This window comes from Mustela erminea, chromosome 7, assembly GCF_009829155.1.
Source record: "Mustela erminea isolate mMusErm1 chromosome 7, mMusErm1.Pri, whole genome shotgun sequence".
NCBI classification, from domain to species: Eukaryota; Metazoa; Chordata; class Mammalia; order Carnivora; family Mustelidae; genus Mustela; species Mustela erminea.
In genome coordinates, this window is record NC_045620.1 from 103077933 (window position 1) to 103090724 (window position 12792).

At 39.8% G+C, this 12792-nt stretch overlaps 1 protein-coding gene across 1 annotated transcript in view; it reads left to right on the forward strand.

Annotated features, from left to right (window-relative positions):
• RPIA (ribose 5-phosphate isomerase A) overlaps positions 1-12455 on the forward strand; it is a 38625-nt gene extending 26170 nt beyond the window's left edge. Inside the window, exon 9 of the mRNA XM_032352718.1 lies at positions 11552-12455. Within this exon, the coding sequence (XP_032208609.1) occupies positions 11552-11649 (98 nt within the window). The 3' untranslated portion in view covers positions 11650-12455. The remainder of the gene's footprint in view (positions 1-11551) is intronic.
• Positions 12456-12792: the final 337 nt, after the last annotated feature.

The following is a 12792-nucleotide window of genomic DNA, read 5'->3' on the forward strand; positions in this document are numbered from 1 at the left end:
ATGTAAAATTAACCATCATAGTTGTTAAATATTACAATTTTAGACAATGCTGAATTTGATCATTGAAATTTTATTACAGACAGTACGTGCATCTGTAGTCATGAGAAATATGGGTCTCTCATTTCCTTTCCTGTAATATCTATTTTTTGTATTAGGGTAATATTGATCTCCTTCAATTTCCTGGAAGCATTTGTGTAAAAATAGGCATCATTTCTTCTTTAGGACTGTAATAAAATTCACCAGTGAAACCTAAAAAAAAAAAAAGGAAGTAGCTCATCAGTGTGGGCGCCGTTCCTCTGTAGGTGGATTTCTTGCAGTGCCCACTAGGTAGCTCTGTTGCTCCTGCTTAGACCTTCTTGGCTTTTTGAGACATTGAGCGGTCCCTTATGAGGAAGTTTCACCTATATTTGCCCTCTGCCTCAGTAAGTGGGAGCTACAGCCTAGAAAAGTTCAGAATCTCAGGAATTTAAACCAAAGAAAATGAAAAAAGAAAGGCTAAATGTTAAATCATGCTAACCAGAAGCATTGGTGTGGTTCATTGCCTCTCCTGTTTTCTCTCTTCTTTTCCTGATTTGGTCTCTTATGGTACGGCTGGGCCAAAATCCAGGGAAGGGAAGAAAAAAATCTGTCTGTCCCTGTTGCCCTGTCCTTGCTCCACATATATTTATGTATGTGAGGGCACTTAGAGGACAGCTGGACTGGTGCCTGGCTGGTCACTCCTTCCCTCGGATGTTCCACTGGGTTCCACCCAGAGCACAGGGTGTCTGTAGGAGGGCCAAAGCTCATGGATTCTGGGCCCCATGCTCACAGTGAGCCACCTCTGCCCTTTCCACTACTGGTGGTGGTCAGTAACCTAAAGAGGGGGTGCTCTAAGGTAAGACCTTCGGCTCTTGCCTTTCATCTCTGCTCTTTTTCTGAAGCCTTTTCTGAACCTGGTTTGACTTCCCTTGGATCAGGGGGAGCTGTCACCTTGTATTACAGAACTGCTGGAATGGATGGGTCTTTCGTGGCCTCTGTGCTTCCTTTGGGAAGCTGCAATGATGTGCTGGGGACTTATGTTTCAGCAGCAACTTTCTCTGCTTCATGGCTTTCCCTCAGTGATAGATGATTGTATTTCTTTATATATTGGAAGCCATCTTCGAAGTTTCAATTAAATTTTTTTTTTTTAAGATTCTTTTTATTTGAGAGTGAGTGAGCATGAGAGAGAGATCATGAGCAGAAGGGGAGGGGTAGACGGAGAAGAAAACAAGACTCCAGCTGAGCAGGGATCCTGATGCAGACTCGATCCCAGGGTGCTAGGATCATGATGTGAGCAGATGCTCAACTGACTGAGCCACCCAGGCATCCCTTAAAATTCTTTTTAATTGACATTGTTCAGTATTATATGAGTAAAGGGCGAAAAGTCTCCTCTTTCCCCCCACCTTTCCCCCTGTCAGATGGTGCTAAGTTGTCCTGCATTGATTGCACCAGTTTACCCCTCTACTAACAATTTTCCCTACACACTTATCCATCAGACTTGTTTTCCTGATAGTTGAACAGTATTATATCATTGTGGTATTGTGTATATATAAATATTTTCAGTAAATGTTGCTTACAGTTGTGGTTAATTTGCATCACTGGATAGTATTCCATCATATTTATGTGTCTGAAGAAAGATGTTTGTATAGCCAACTCTTGATGGCATTGGGGTGTTGCCAGGTTTTAGCTGTTAGGAAAAGTGCTGCTATGAATATGAACATTCTTGTATACATGTCTTTTGATGACCATATGTGTGCCTGCCTTTTGCATATATACCCAGAAGTAGAATTGCTGGATTGTTCAGTATGAATTTGTTCAGCTTTAGAAGATGTACTAACAGATGGTTTTGCCAAAGTGGTTTTGCTAGTGTGTACTCCTACTATCTGAGTGGGAGTGTCTTTGCACTCTAGTCAGATTTCGTTACGTGTTCATTCTGGTGAGTGTGTAGTGGTATCTTGTCATTTTCATTTGCATTCTCTTTTCATTAATTAGTCTGAGCACCATTTCTAATGTTTATTGGCCATTTTACACGGCCTCTTTTGTAAAGTACCTTCTTAGGTTTTTGGTCCATTTTTCTGCTAGGTTGTCTGTCTTACTGATTTGGAGAATTTTTTATGTATTTTGATGCAAGTCTTCTGTTGGATTTATGCATTGCAAATGTCTTCTTACACTCTGGGGGGAAAAGTTCTAAGGCCAGTCGTATGATTGAGGATAACTAGGTGTGCAGATTGCCAAAGCAGTCTTGAGAAAGAAGAACAAGGCTGACGGTAGCACAATCCCAGATTTCAAGGTATGCAACAAAGTTGTATAATCAAACCAGGATGGTACTGTCACAAAAGTGGTCACATTAATCAGTGGAACAGAAAAGAAAGTTTAGAAATAAACTCATGCATCTATGGTCAGTTAACCTATGACAAAGAAGGCAAGAATATACAATGGGGAAAAGACAGTCCTTTCTAAAATGGTGTTGGAATGACTGGACAGCTACATGCAAAAGAATGAAAATGGACCACTTTCTTTGTTTTTTTTTTTTTTCTTTTTAAAAAAAAATTTTAATTAATTTTTTTTTATTTTTTTGTAAACATATAATGTATTTTTATCCCTAGGAGTACAGGTCTGTGAATCACCAGGTTTATACACTTCACAGCACTGACCATAGCACATACCCTCCCCAGTGTCCATAACCCCACCCCTCTCTCCCAGCCCCCCTCCCCCCAGCAACCCTCAGTTTGTTTTGTGAGATTGAGTCACTTATGGTTTGTCTCCCTCCCAATCCCATCCTGTTTCATTTATTCTTCTCCTACCCCCCAAACCCCCAACGTTGCATTTCCACTTCCTCATATCAGGGAGATCATATGATAGTTGTCTTTCTCTGATTGACTTATTTCGCTAAGCCATTGCAAATGGCAAGATTTCATTTCTTTTGATGGTTGCATAGTATTCCATTGTGTATATATACCACATCTTCTTTATCCATTCATCCTTTGTTGGACATCTAGGTTCTTTCCATAGTTTGGCTGTTGTGGACATTGCACATTTGGGTGCACATGCCCCTTCAGATCACTAGTTTGTATGTTTAGGGTAAATACCCAATAGTGCAATTGCTGGGTCATAGGGTAGCTCTATTTTCAGCTTTTTGAGGAACCTCCATGCTGTTTTCCAGAGCGGTTGCACCAGCTTGCATTCCTACCAACAGTGTAGGAGGGTTCCCCTTTCTCCGCATCCTCGCCAGCATCTGTCATTTCCTGACTTGTTAATTTTAGCCATTCTGACTGGTGTGAGGTGATATCTCATTGTGGTTTTGATTTGTATTTCCCTGATGCCGAGTGATGTGGAGCACTTTTTCATGTGTCTGTTGGCCATCTGGATGTCTTCTTTGCAGAAATGTCTGTTCATGTCCTCTGCCCATTTCTTGATTGGATTATTTGTTCTTTGGGTGTTGAGTATGCTAAGCTTTTTACAGATTTTGGATACTAGCCCTTTATCTGATATGTCGTTTGCAAATATCTTCTCCCATTCTGTCAGTTGTCTTTTGGTTTTGTTAACTGTTTCCTTTGCTGTGCAAAAGCTTTTGGTCTTGATGAAGTCCCAATAGTTCATTTTTGCCCTTGCCTCCCTTGCCTTTGGCAATGTTCCCAGGAAGAAGTTGCTGCACCTGAGGTCAAAGTGGTTGCTGCCTGTGTTCTCCTCAAGGTTTTTGATGGATTTCTTTCTCACATTGAGGTCCTTCGTCCATTTTGAGTCTGTTTTCGTGTGTGGTGTAAGGAAATGATCCAGTTTCCTTTTTTTGCATGTGGCTGTCCAATTTTCCCAACATCATTTGTTGAACAGACTGTCATTTTTCCATTGGACGTTCTTTCCTGCTTTGTCAAAGATTAGTTGACCATTGAGTTGAGGGTCTGTTTCTGGGCTCTCTATTCTGTTCCATTGATCTGGGTGTCTGTTTTTGTGCCAGTACCATACTGTCTTGATGTGACAGCTTTGTAATAGAGCTTAAAGTCTGGAATTGTGATGCCACCAACTTTGGCTTTCTTTTTCAATATTCCTTTGGCCTTTCGAGGTCTTTTCTGGTTCCATGTAAATTTTAGGATTATACCATTTCTTTGAAAAAAAAAAAAAAAAGGATGGGATTTTGATAGGAATTGCATTAAATGTGTAGATTGCTGTAGGTAGCATAGACATTTTCACAATATTTATTCTTCCAATCCAGGAGCATGGAACGTTTTTCCATTTCCTTGTGTCTTCCTCAATTTCTTTCATGAGTACTTTATAGTTTTCTGAGTATAGATTCTTTGCCTCTTTGGTTAGGTTTATTCCTAGGTATCTTATGGTTTTGGGTGTAACTGTAAATGGGATCGACTCCTTAATTTCTCCTTCTTCTGTCTTGTTGTTGGTGTAGAGAAATGCAACTGATTTCTGTGCATTGATTTTATATCCTAACACTTTACTGAATTCCTGTACAAGTTTTAGCAGTTTTGGGGTGGAGCCTTTTGGGTTTTCCACATGTAGTATCATATCATATGCAAAAAGTGATAATTTGACTTCTTTGCCAGTTTGGATGCCTTTAATTTCTTTTTGTTATCTGATTGCTGAAGCTAGGAATTCTAGTACTATGTTGAATAGCAGTGGTGATAATGGACATCCCTGCCGTGTTCCTGACCTTAGCAGAAAAGCTTTCGGTTTTTCTCCATGGAGAATGATATTTGCGGTGGGTTTTTCATAGATGGCTTTGATGATATTGAGGTATGTGCCCTCTGTCCCTACACTTTGAAGAGTTTTGATCAGGAAGGGATGCTGTACTTTGTCAAATGCTTTTTCAGCATCTATTGAGAGTATCATATGGTTCTTGTTCTTCCTTTTATTAATGTATTGTATCACATTGATTGATTTGCGGGTGTTGAACCAACCTTGCAGCCCTGGAATAAATCCCACTTGGTCATGGTGAATAATCTTTTAAATGTACTATTGGATCCTATTGGCTAGTATTTTGGTGAGAATTTTTGCATCTGTGTTCCTCAAGGATATTGATCTGTAATTCTCTTTTTTGATGGGATCCTTGTCAGGTTTTGGGATCAAGGTGATGCTGGCCTCATAAAATGAGTTTGGAAGTTTTCCTTCTATTTCTATTTTTTGGAACAGTTACAGGAGAATAGATATTAATTCTTCTTTAAATGTTTGGTAGAATTCCCCTGGGAAGCCATCTGGCCCTGGGCTTCTGTTTGTTTGGAGATTTTTTTTTTTTTTCAAAGATTTTATTTGTTTATTTGACAGACAGAGATTACAAGTAGGCAGAGAGGCAGAGAGAGGAGGAAGCAGGCTCCCTGCTTCCAGTACCATACTGTCTTGATGTGACAGCTTGATGTCTTGATGTGACATCGAGCCCAATGTGGGACTCGATCCCAGGACCCTGAGATCATGACCTGAGCCGAAGGCAGAGGCTTAACCCACTGAGCCACCCAGGCGTCCCTGTTTGGAGATTTTTTTTTTTTTTTAAAGATTTTATTTATTTATTTGACAGAGAGAGATCACAAGTAGGCATAGAGGCAGGCAGAGAGAGAGGAAGGGAAGCAGGCTCTCCGCTGAGCAGAGAGCCCGATGCGGGACTCGATCCCAGGACCCTGATATCATGACCTGAGCCGAAGGCAGCGGCTTAACCCACTGAGCCACCCAGGCGCCCTGTTTGGAGATTTTTGATGATTGTTTCAATCTCCTTACTGGTTATAGGTCTGTTCAGGTTTTCTGTTTCTTCCTGGTTCAGTTGTGGTAGTTTATATGTCTCTAGGAATGCATCCATTTCTTCGAGATTATCAAATTTGTTGCCATAGAGTTGTTCATAATATGTTCTTATAACTGTTTGTATTTCTTTGGTATTGGTTATGATCTCTCCTCTTTCATTCATGGTGATTTTATTTATTTGGGTCCTTTCTCTTTTCTTTTTGATAAGTCTGGCCAGGAGTTTATCAATCTTATTATTTCTTTCAAAGAACCAGCTCCCAGTTTCATTGATTTGTTCTATTGTTTTTTTGGTTTCTATTTCATTGATTTCTGCTCTGATCTCTATGATTTCTCTTCTTGTGCTGTGTTTAGGCTTTCTTTGTTGTTCTTTCTCTAGCTCCTTTAGGTGTAGGGTTAGGTTGTGTATTTGAGACCTTTCTTGTTCCTTGAGAAGGGCTTGTACCGCTATATATTTTCCTCTCAGGACTGCCTTTGCTGTGTCCCAAAGATTTTGAACAGTTGTGTTTTCGTTATCATTTGTTTCCATGAATTTTTTCAGTTCTTCCTTAATTTCTTGGTTGACCCATTTATTCTTCAGACGTATGCTGTTTAGTTTCCATGTATTTGGGTTCTTTCCAAATTTCCTCTTGTGATTGAGTTCTAGCTTCAGAGCATTGTGGTCTGAAAATATGCAGGGAATGATCCAAATCTTTTGATACTGGTTGAGACCTGATTTGTGACCCAGGATGTGATCTATTCTGGAGAATGTTCCATGTGCACTAGAGAAGAATGTGTATTCTTTTGCTTTGGGATGAAATGTTCTGAATACATCTGTGATGTCCATCTGGTCCAGTGTGTCATTTAAGGCCTTTATTTCCTTGTTGATCTTTTGCTTGGATGATCTGTCCATTTCAGTGAGGGGAGTGTTAAAGTCCCCTACTATTATTATATTATTGTTGATGTATTTCTTTGATTTTGTTATTAATTTGTTTATATAGTTGGCTGCTCCCATGTTAGGGGCATAGGTATTTAAAATTATTAGATCTTCTTATTGTACAGACCCTTTGAGTATGATATAGTGTCCTTCCTCATCTCTTGTTATAGTCTTTGGCTTAAAGTCTAATTGATCTGATACAAGGATTGCCACCCCAGCCTTCTTCCGATGTCCATTAGCATGGTAAATTGTTTTCCACCCCCTCACTTAAAATCTGGAGGTGTCTTTGGTTCTAAAATGAGTTTCTTGTAGGCAGCGTATTGATGGGTTTTGTTTTTTTATCCATTCTGATACCCTGTGTCTTTTGATTGGGGCATTTAGCCCATTAACATTCAGGGTAACTATTGAGAGATAGGAGTTTAGTGCCATTGTATTGCCTGTAAGGTGACTGTTACTGTATATTGTCTGTTCCTTTCTGATCTACTACTTTTAGGGTCTCTCTTTGCTTAGAAGACCCCTTTCCATATTTCCTGTAGAGCTGGTTTGGTGTTTGCAAATTCTTTCAGTTTTTGTTTGTCCTAGAACCTTTTTCTCTCTCCTGTTTTCAATGATAGCCTAGCTGGATATAGTATTCTTGGCTGCTTATTTTTCTCGTTTGGTGCTCTGAATATATCATGCCAGTTCTTTTTGGCCTGCCATGTCTCTGTGGATAAGTCTTCTGCCAGTCTAATATTTTTACCCTTGTATGTTACAGACTTCTTTTCCCGGGCTGCTTTGAGGATTTTCTCTTTGTTGCTAAGACTTGTAAATTTTCCTCTTAGGTGATGCGGTGTGGACCTATTCTTACTGATTTTGAGGGGGGTTCTCTGTGCCTCCTGGATTTTGATGCTTGTTCCCTTTGCCATATTAGGGAAATTCTCCCCAATAATTCTCTCCAGTATACCTTCTGTTCCCCTCTCTCTTTCTTCTTCTTCTGGAATCCCAATTATTCTAATGTTGTTTCATCTTATGGTGTCACTTATCTCTCGAATTCTCCCCTCATGGTCCAGTATTTGTTTGTCTCTCTTTCACTCAGCTTCTTTATTCTCTGTCATGTGGTCTTCTATATCACTAATTCTTTCTTCTGCCTCATTTATGCTAGCAGTGAGAGCCTCCATTTTTGATTGCACCTCATTAATAGCTTTTTTGATTTCAACTTGGTTAGATTTTAGTTCTTTTATTTCTCCAGAAAGGGCTTTTATCTCTCCAGAGATTGTTTCTCTAATATCTTCCATGCCTTTTTTGAGCATGGCTAGAACCCTGAGAATCGTCATTCTGAACTCTAGATCTGACATATTACCAATGTCCATATTGATTAGTTCCCTAGCCTTTGGTATTGCCTCTTGTTCTTTTTCTTTTGTGGTGAGTTTTTCCACCTTGTCATTTTGTCCAGATAAGAATATATGAAGGAGCAAATAAAATAATAAAAGGGTGGCAAAGACCCCAGGAAAATGCACTTTAGCCAAATCAGAAGAGATCCCAAATCATGGGGGGGAGAAAGGGGATAAAAAGAAGTTCAGAAAAAAAAATTAAAAAAAAAAAAAAAGAAAAACAAATTTAAAAAAAATATAAAAAAATATATATGTTAGACTGGTGAGTAGAACAGGGTCACCCACTTAATTTTGGGAGTATTTTGGTCTCTTAGAAGAAACTACCTCCCCAAAATATAAAGAATGAAAAACATATATAAGGGTAAACACAATGAAGGGATGGAATATTCCTATAAAGATGAAAAAAAAATTTTTTTTTTAATTTCGAAAAAAGGAGTTGATAAAGTTAGTTGGTTGGGGGAATAAAGAAAAAGAAAGTGGGGAGATTTTGCTTGGGCTGGAGACTAGAACAAGCCCGGAGCTAGAGTTAGGGCATATTTTGATCTATTAGAAGTTGTACCCCAAATTTTTTAGATGAAAAAACCCTGTGTGTATACAAAAAATAAAGTTAGATACAATGAAGGATAAAATATGACTATAATAATGAAGGTTCATAAAAGATCATTATTATTATTTTTTTTTTTAAAGATTTTTTTTATTTACCTGACAAAGATCACAAGTAAGCAGAGAGACAGGCAGAGAGAGAGAGGTGGAAGTAGGCTCCCTGCAGAGCACAGAGCCCGACGCAGGGCTCGATCCCAGGACCCCGGGATCACGACCTGAGCCGAAGGCAGAGGTTTTAACCCACTGAGCCACTCGGGTGCCCCTGTTATTAATTTTTTTAATGAAAGGTATTGTTAAGATAAACTAGTTAAAAATGTTAAAAGAGGAAAGGGTAAAAGTTAAAAAAAATTTAGAAGATGAAAAAAAATAAAATTAAAAACATTAAATTAACTGCAAGATTAGAATTAACTGCATGGGGAGAAAGCCATGAATTCCCTGCTTTGCTTTCTCCTCCTCTAGGATTCTGCTGTTCTCCTTGGTACGTGAACTTCGTCTTCGCTGGATTTCTTGTTGATCTTCTGGGGGAGGGGCCTGTTGTAGTGATTTTCAAGTGTCTTTGCCCCAGGTGGAATTGCAGGGCCCTTACCAGGGGCCTGGCTAAGTAATCCGCTTGGGTTCACTTTCGGGAGCTTTTGTTCCCCGAACGCTTTCCGTAGAGTTCCTGAGGCCGGGAGTGAAAATGGCGGCCTCCCAGTCTCTGGCCTGGAGGAGCTAAGCTTGGGGCCCCACTCCTCAGTGCACCCTCAGAGAAAAGCACTCAATCACCTGTGTCCCTGGCCTCTGGCTGCCCTCTGAGCTCCCCCAGCCTGTGACTGGTTCAAGGTAACCCAGAGCTGAGAGCTCACGCCTCAGCTCTGTCTCTGTGGCCGGCTTCCCCTCTCTAATACATGCGAGCTCTTCAGCACTCAGACACCCCCGGTCCTTCCGTGACCCCGCGGGACCTGGGGCCATGCTGACTCCGTGTGGGCTTCACCCCAGTTTAGCCTCTGGAGTGATGTCCCTCAATGGAGCAGACTTTTTAAAAGTCCTGATTTTGTGCTCTGTTGCTCTGTCGCTTGTTAGGAGCCGGCCCCTCCTGCCATGGTCTATCTTCCCGTTGCTTTGGATTCATTTCTCCGCTGGTCCTACCTTTCAGAAAGTGGTCGATTTTCTGTTTCTAGAATTGTTGCTGTTCTTCTCTTCGGTCTCCTGTTGGATTTGTAGATGTTCACAATGGATTGATAAGCTATCTAGCTGATCTCCTGCTACCTGATGTAGTCTCAGCCTGCTATTTCTCTGCCATCTTCTAATTCTTTACCGAAACTGGACCAGTTTTCTTACACCACACAAAAGTAAACTCAAAATGGGTTCCAAGTGTGAGACCTGAAGCCATGAAACTCCTGAAAGAAAATAGGCAGTAAAGATATTGGCTTAAGAACATTTTTTTCTGGATCTTCTCCCCAGGCAAGGAAAGAAAAGCAAAAATAAACTACTGGGACTGTATCAAACTGAAAAGCTTTTGCACAGTGAAGGAAATCATCAACAAAATGAAAAAGCAGCCTACTGAATGGGAGAGCATATCTGCAAATGCTATATCCAATAAGGACTTAAAATGTAAAATATATAAAGAACTCTTACAACTCAACACAAAAAACCAATAACATAATTAAAAACTGGGCAGAGGACCTCCATAGACATTTTTTCCAGAGAAGACATAACGATGGCTAAAATCACAAGCTGATCAGCATCACTCAGGGAAAATCAAATTTAAAACCACAAAGAGAAACCGCCTTATACCTGTCAGAATGACTAGAATAAAAAAAATAAGAAATAACAATTGTTAAAAAAAAAATCCAAAAAGAAATGTTGGTGAGAATGTGGGGAAAAGAGAACCCTTATTCTCTGTTGGTGGGAAGGGAAATTGGTGTAACTACTGTGGAAAACCATATGGAGCTTCCTCAAAAGATTAAAAAGTATTGTATGATCCAGTAATTCCACTGCTGGGTATTTTACCCAAAGAAAATGAAAACAGTAATTTGAAAAGATGTATGCACCTGTGTTGATTGGAGCATTATTTGTAATAACCAAGATGGGGAGCAGCATCAGTGTCTGTTGACAGATGAATGGATAAAGATTTGGTACATATGTGCAATGGGATTTTACTCAGCCATAAAAAAGAATGAGATCAAGCCATTTTCAACAATGTGGATGGACCTAGAGGGTATTATGCTAAGTGAAGTAAGTGATGGAAAGACAGATACCATATAATTTCACTTACATGTGCGATCTATAAAATAAGACAAATGAACAAACAAAACAACCAGAAACAGACTGTTGGTTGCTTGAGGGGAGGGGAGGGGGATAGGCAAAATAGGTGAAAGGGTTTTAGAAGTCCAAAGTTACAGTTAGAAAATAAGTACATCATGGAGATGAAAAGTATGGAATAGGAAGTATAGTCAGTTATATTGTAACAACTTTATATGGTGACAGATGGAAACTACATTTACCACTGTGTGGTACTGTACTTCAATTTTAAAGAAAAAAGGACAATAACTAGGAGTCGGGCTTACTTAGAATAGTTATGGAGTCTCTGAAGAGATGACTTGTCATCTGATATCTGAAGGACAGAGAAGAACTATCTCCTTGGACGTGCTCTAAGATGTAGACCAGCAAGCAGAAGAGCATGAGCAAAGGCCCTGAGGCAGGAAAAAAGTTGGCACATTTGGGTATAGTAGAAAGCCAAGATGGCAGGGGAGAAAGAGATTTCAGGAAGAAATAAAAATAATCTGAATCTCTCTTCATTGTTCTGAGAGAGGAAAGACTTCAGACCTGTCATTTGTCCTGTACTGCTCATAGCAGTTGCATATGATCCTTGACTCTCTGGAGTTGGGAAGCTGAAACTTAATGCTTTTATCCATCCTTCATCCTGCAGGTGTGGTGGACACAGGCCTTTTCATTAACATGGCTGAGAGAGTCTACTTCGGGATGCAGGACGGCTCTGTGAACATGAGGGAGAAGCCTTTCTGTTGACCCTGCAGGAGCAGAGTGTGTTCACCTTGGTGGACATGCCTCTCCAGGAGCCTTTGCCTTAATGTACCTGTGCCAGAGGGAGAGCTGGTGGTGGAGGTGGGGGTGGGATGGGGGGTTAACTCCAGTCTTCTGAAGTATTGTTATTTAATGTCTTTTTAAAAAGAGAGTTATAAACATATATATTTTTACTATTAAAAAATACTCAGTTTTTTTTTATTAAAGTAGAACTTGATTTCATGTTTTATATGAAATATTTACCAAAAAAGAAAAAAAAAAGGAAAGGGACTATCTTTTAAACTTTTAACTTGAGTCTGCTGGTTAAGCTTCTGAATATTGGGTTTGCTGAGAAATGTAAATCAGACCTTTTCTTTAAACTGGTAAAATGAAGGGCCCAGCCAGCAGTGATTCCCTGATGCCTTACTGGAAATGTTAGAGTTTACTTTTCTACCACACTGTTTTGTCGTTAGTTTTTGTTGTGATAACGCACAATCCTCAGATACATATTTTAAGATGAGGTTTACAAAAGTCTGGCGAGTGGAGCAGTGTGGTGTGTAGTGACTCAGAGTGTAAACTGTCAGGGAGAAGATGGGGTTCTTCCAGACGCCTGTCGTGGGAAGCAGTTGGCCAGAAACACTTGCCAGTACTGCCAAAGCACTGCTGTGAAATGTGAAATACTTTTAAATAATTGTTTTTGTTGTTAATATTTTTCCTGTTCCTTTGTTATTACTTGCATGGTTCATCGTCAGAAGTTGTCATTTCCTTACATTGTTTGAGAGTTGAAATAAAACAGTATGGTGCCGTTTTGACTCTGAGTCTTTACTGTTTGCAGTAGTTTTGCAGTAAAATAGGGATCAGTTTTGTACACCAGTTTACACTGGATCATTGACAAGGAGTGGAACTTACTCGAGAAATCTTGAGCCAAAGACTTGGTAAATATTTCCTTTATAATAGAGCTGGCTTAATGTCGGTTTTATTCCAGAGACTTTTGTCAAACAAAATGTATTTTCTTTGTTAATGGAAGATAACTCAGCTGAACAAGTCACCAGTTATCCCCAAGAGATGTATTAGTCTGACCGTTAGTCCCCGAAGCTAGTGAGCATTAAGCAGGTTCCTTGTATTCCCTCTTTATTCTCACTAATCTCC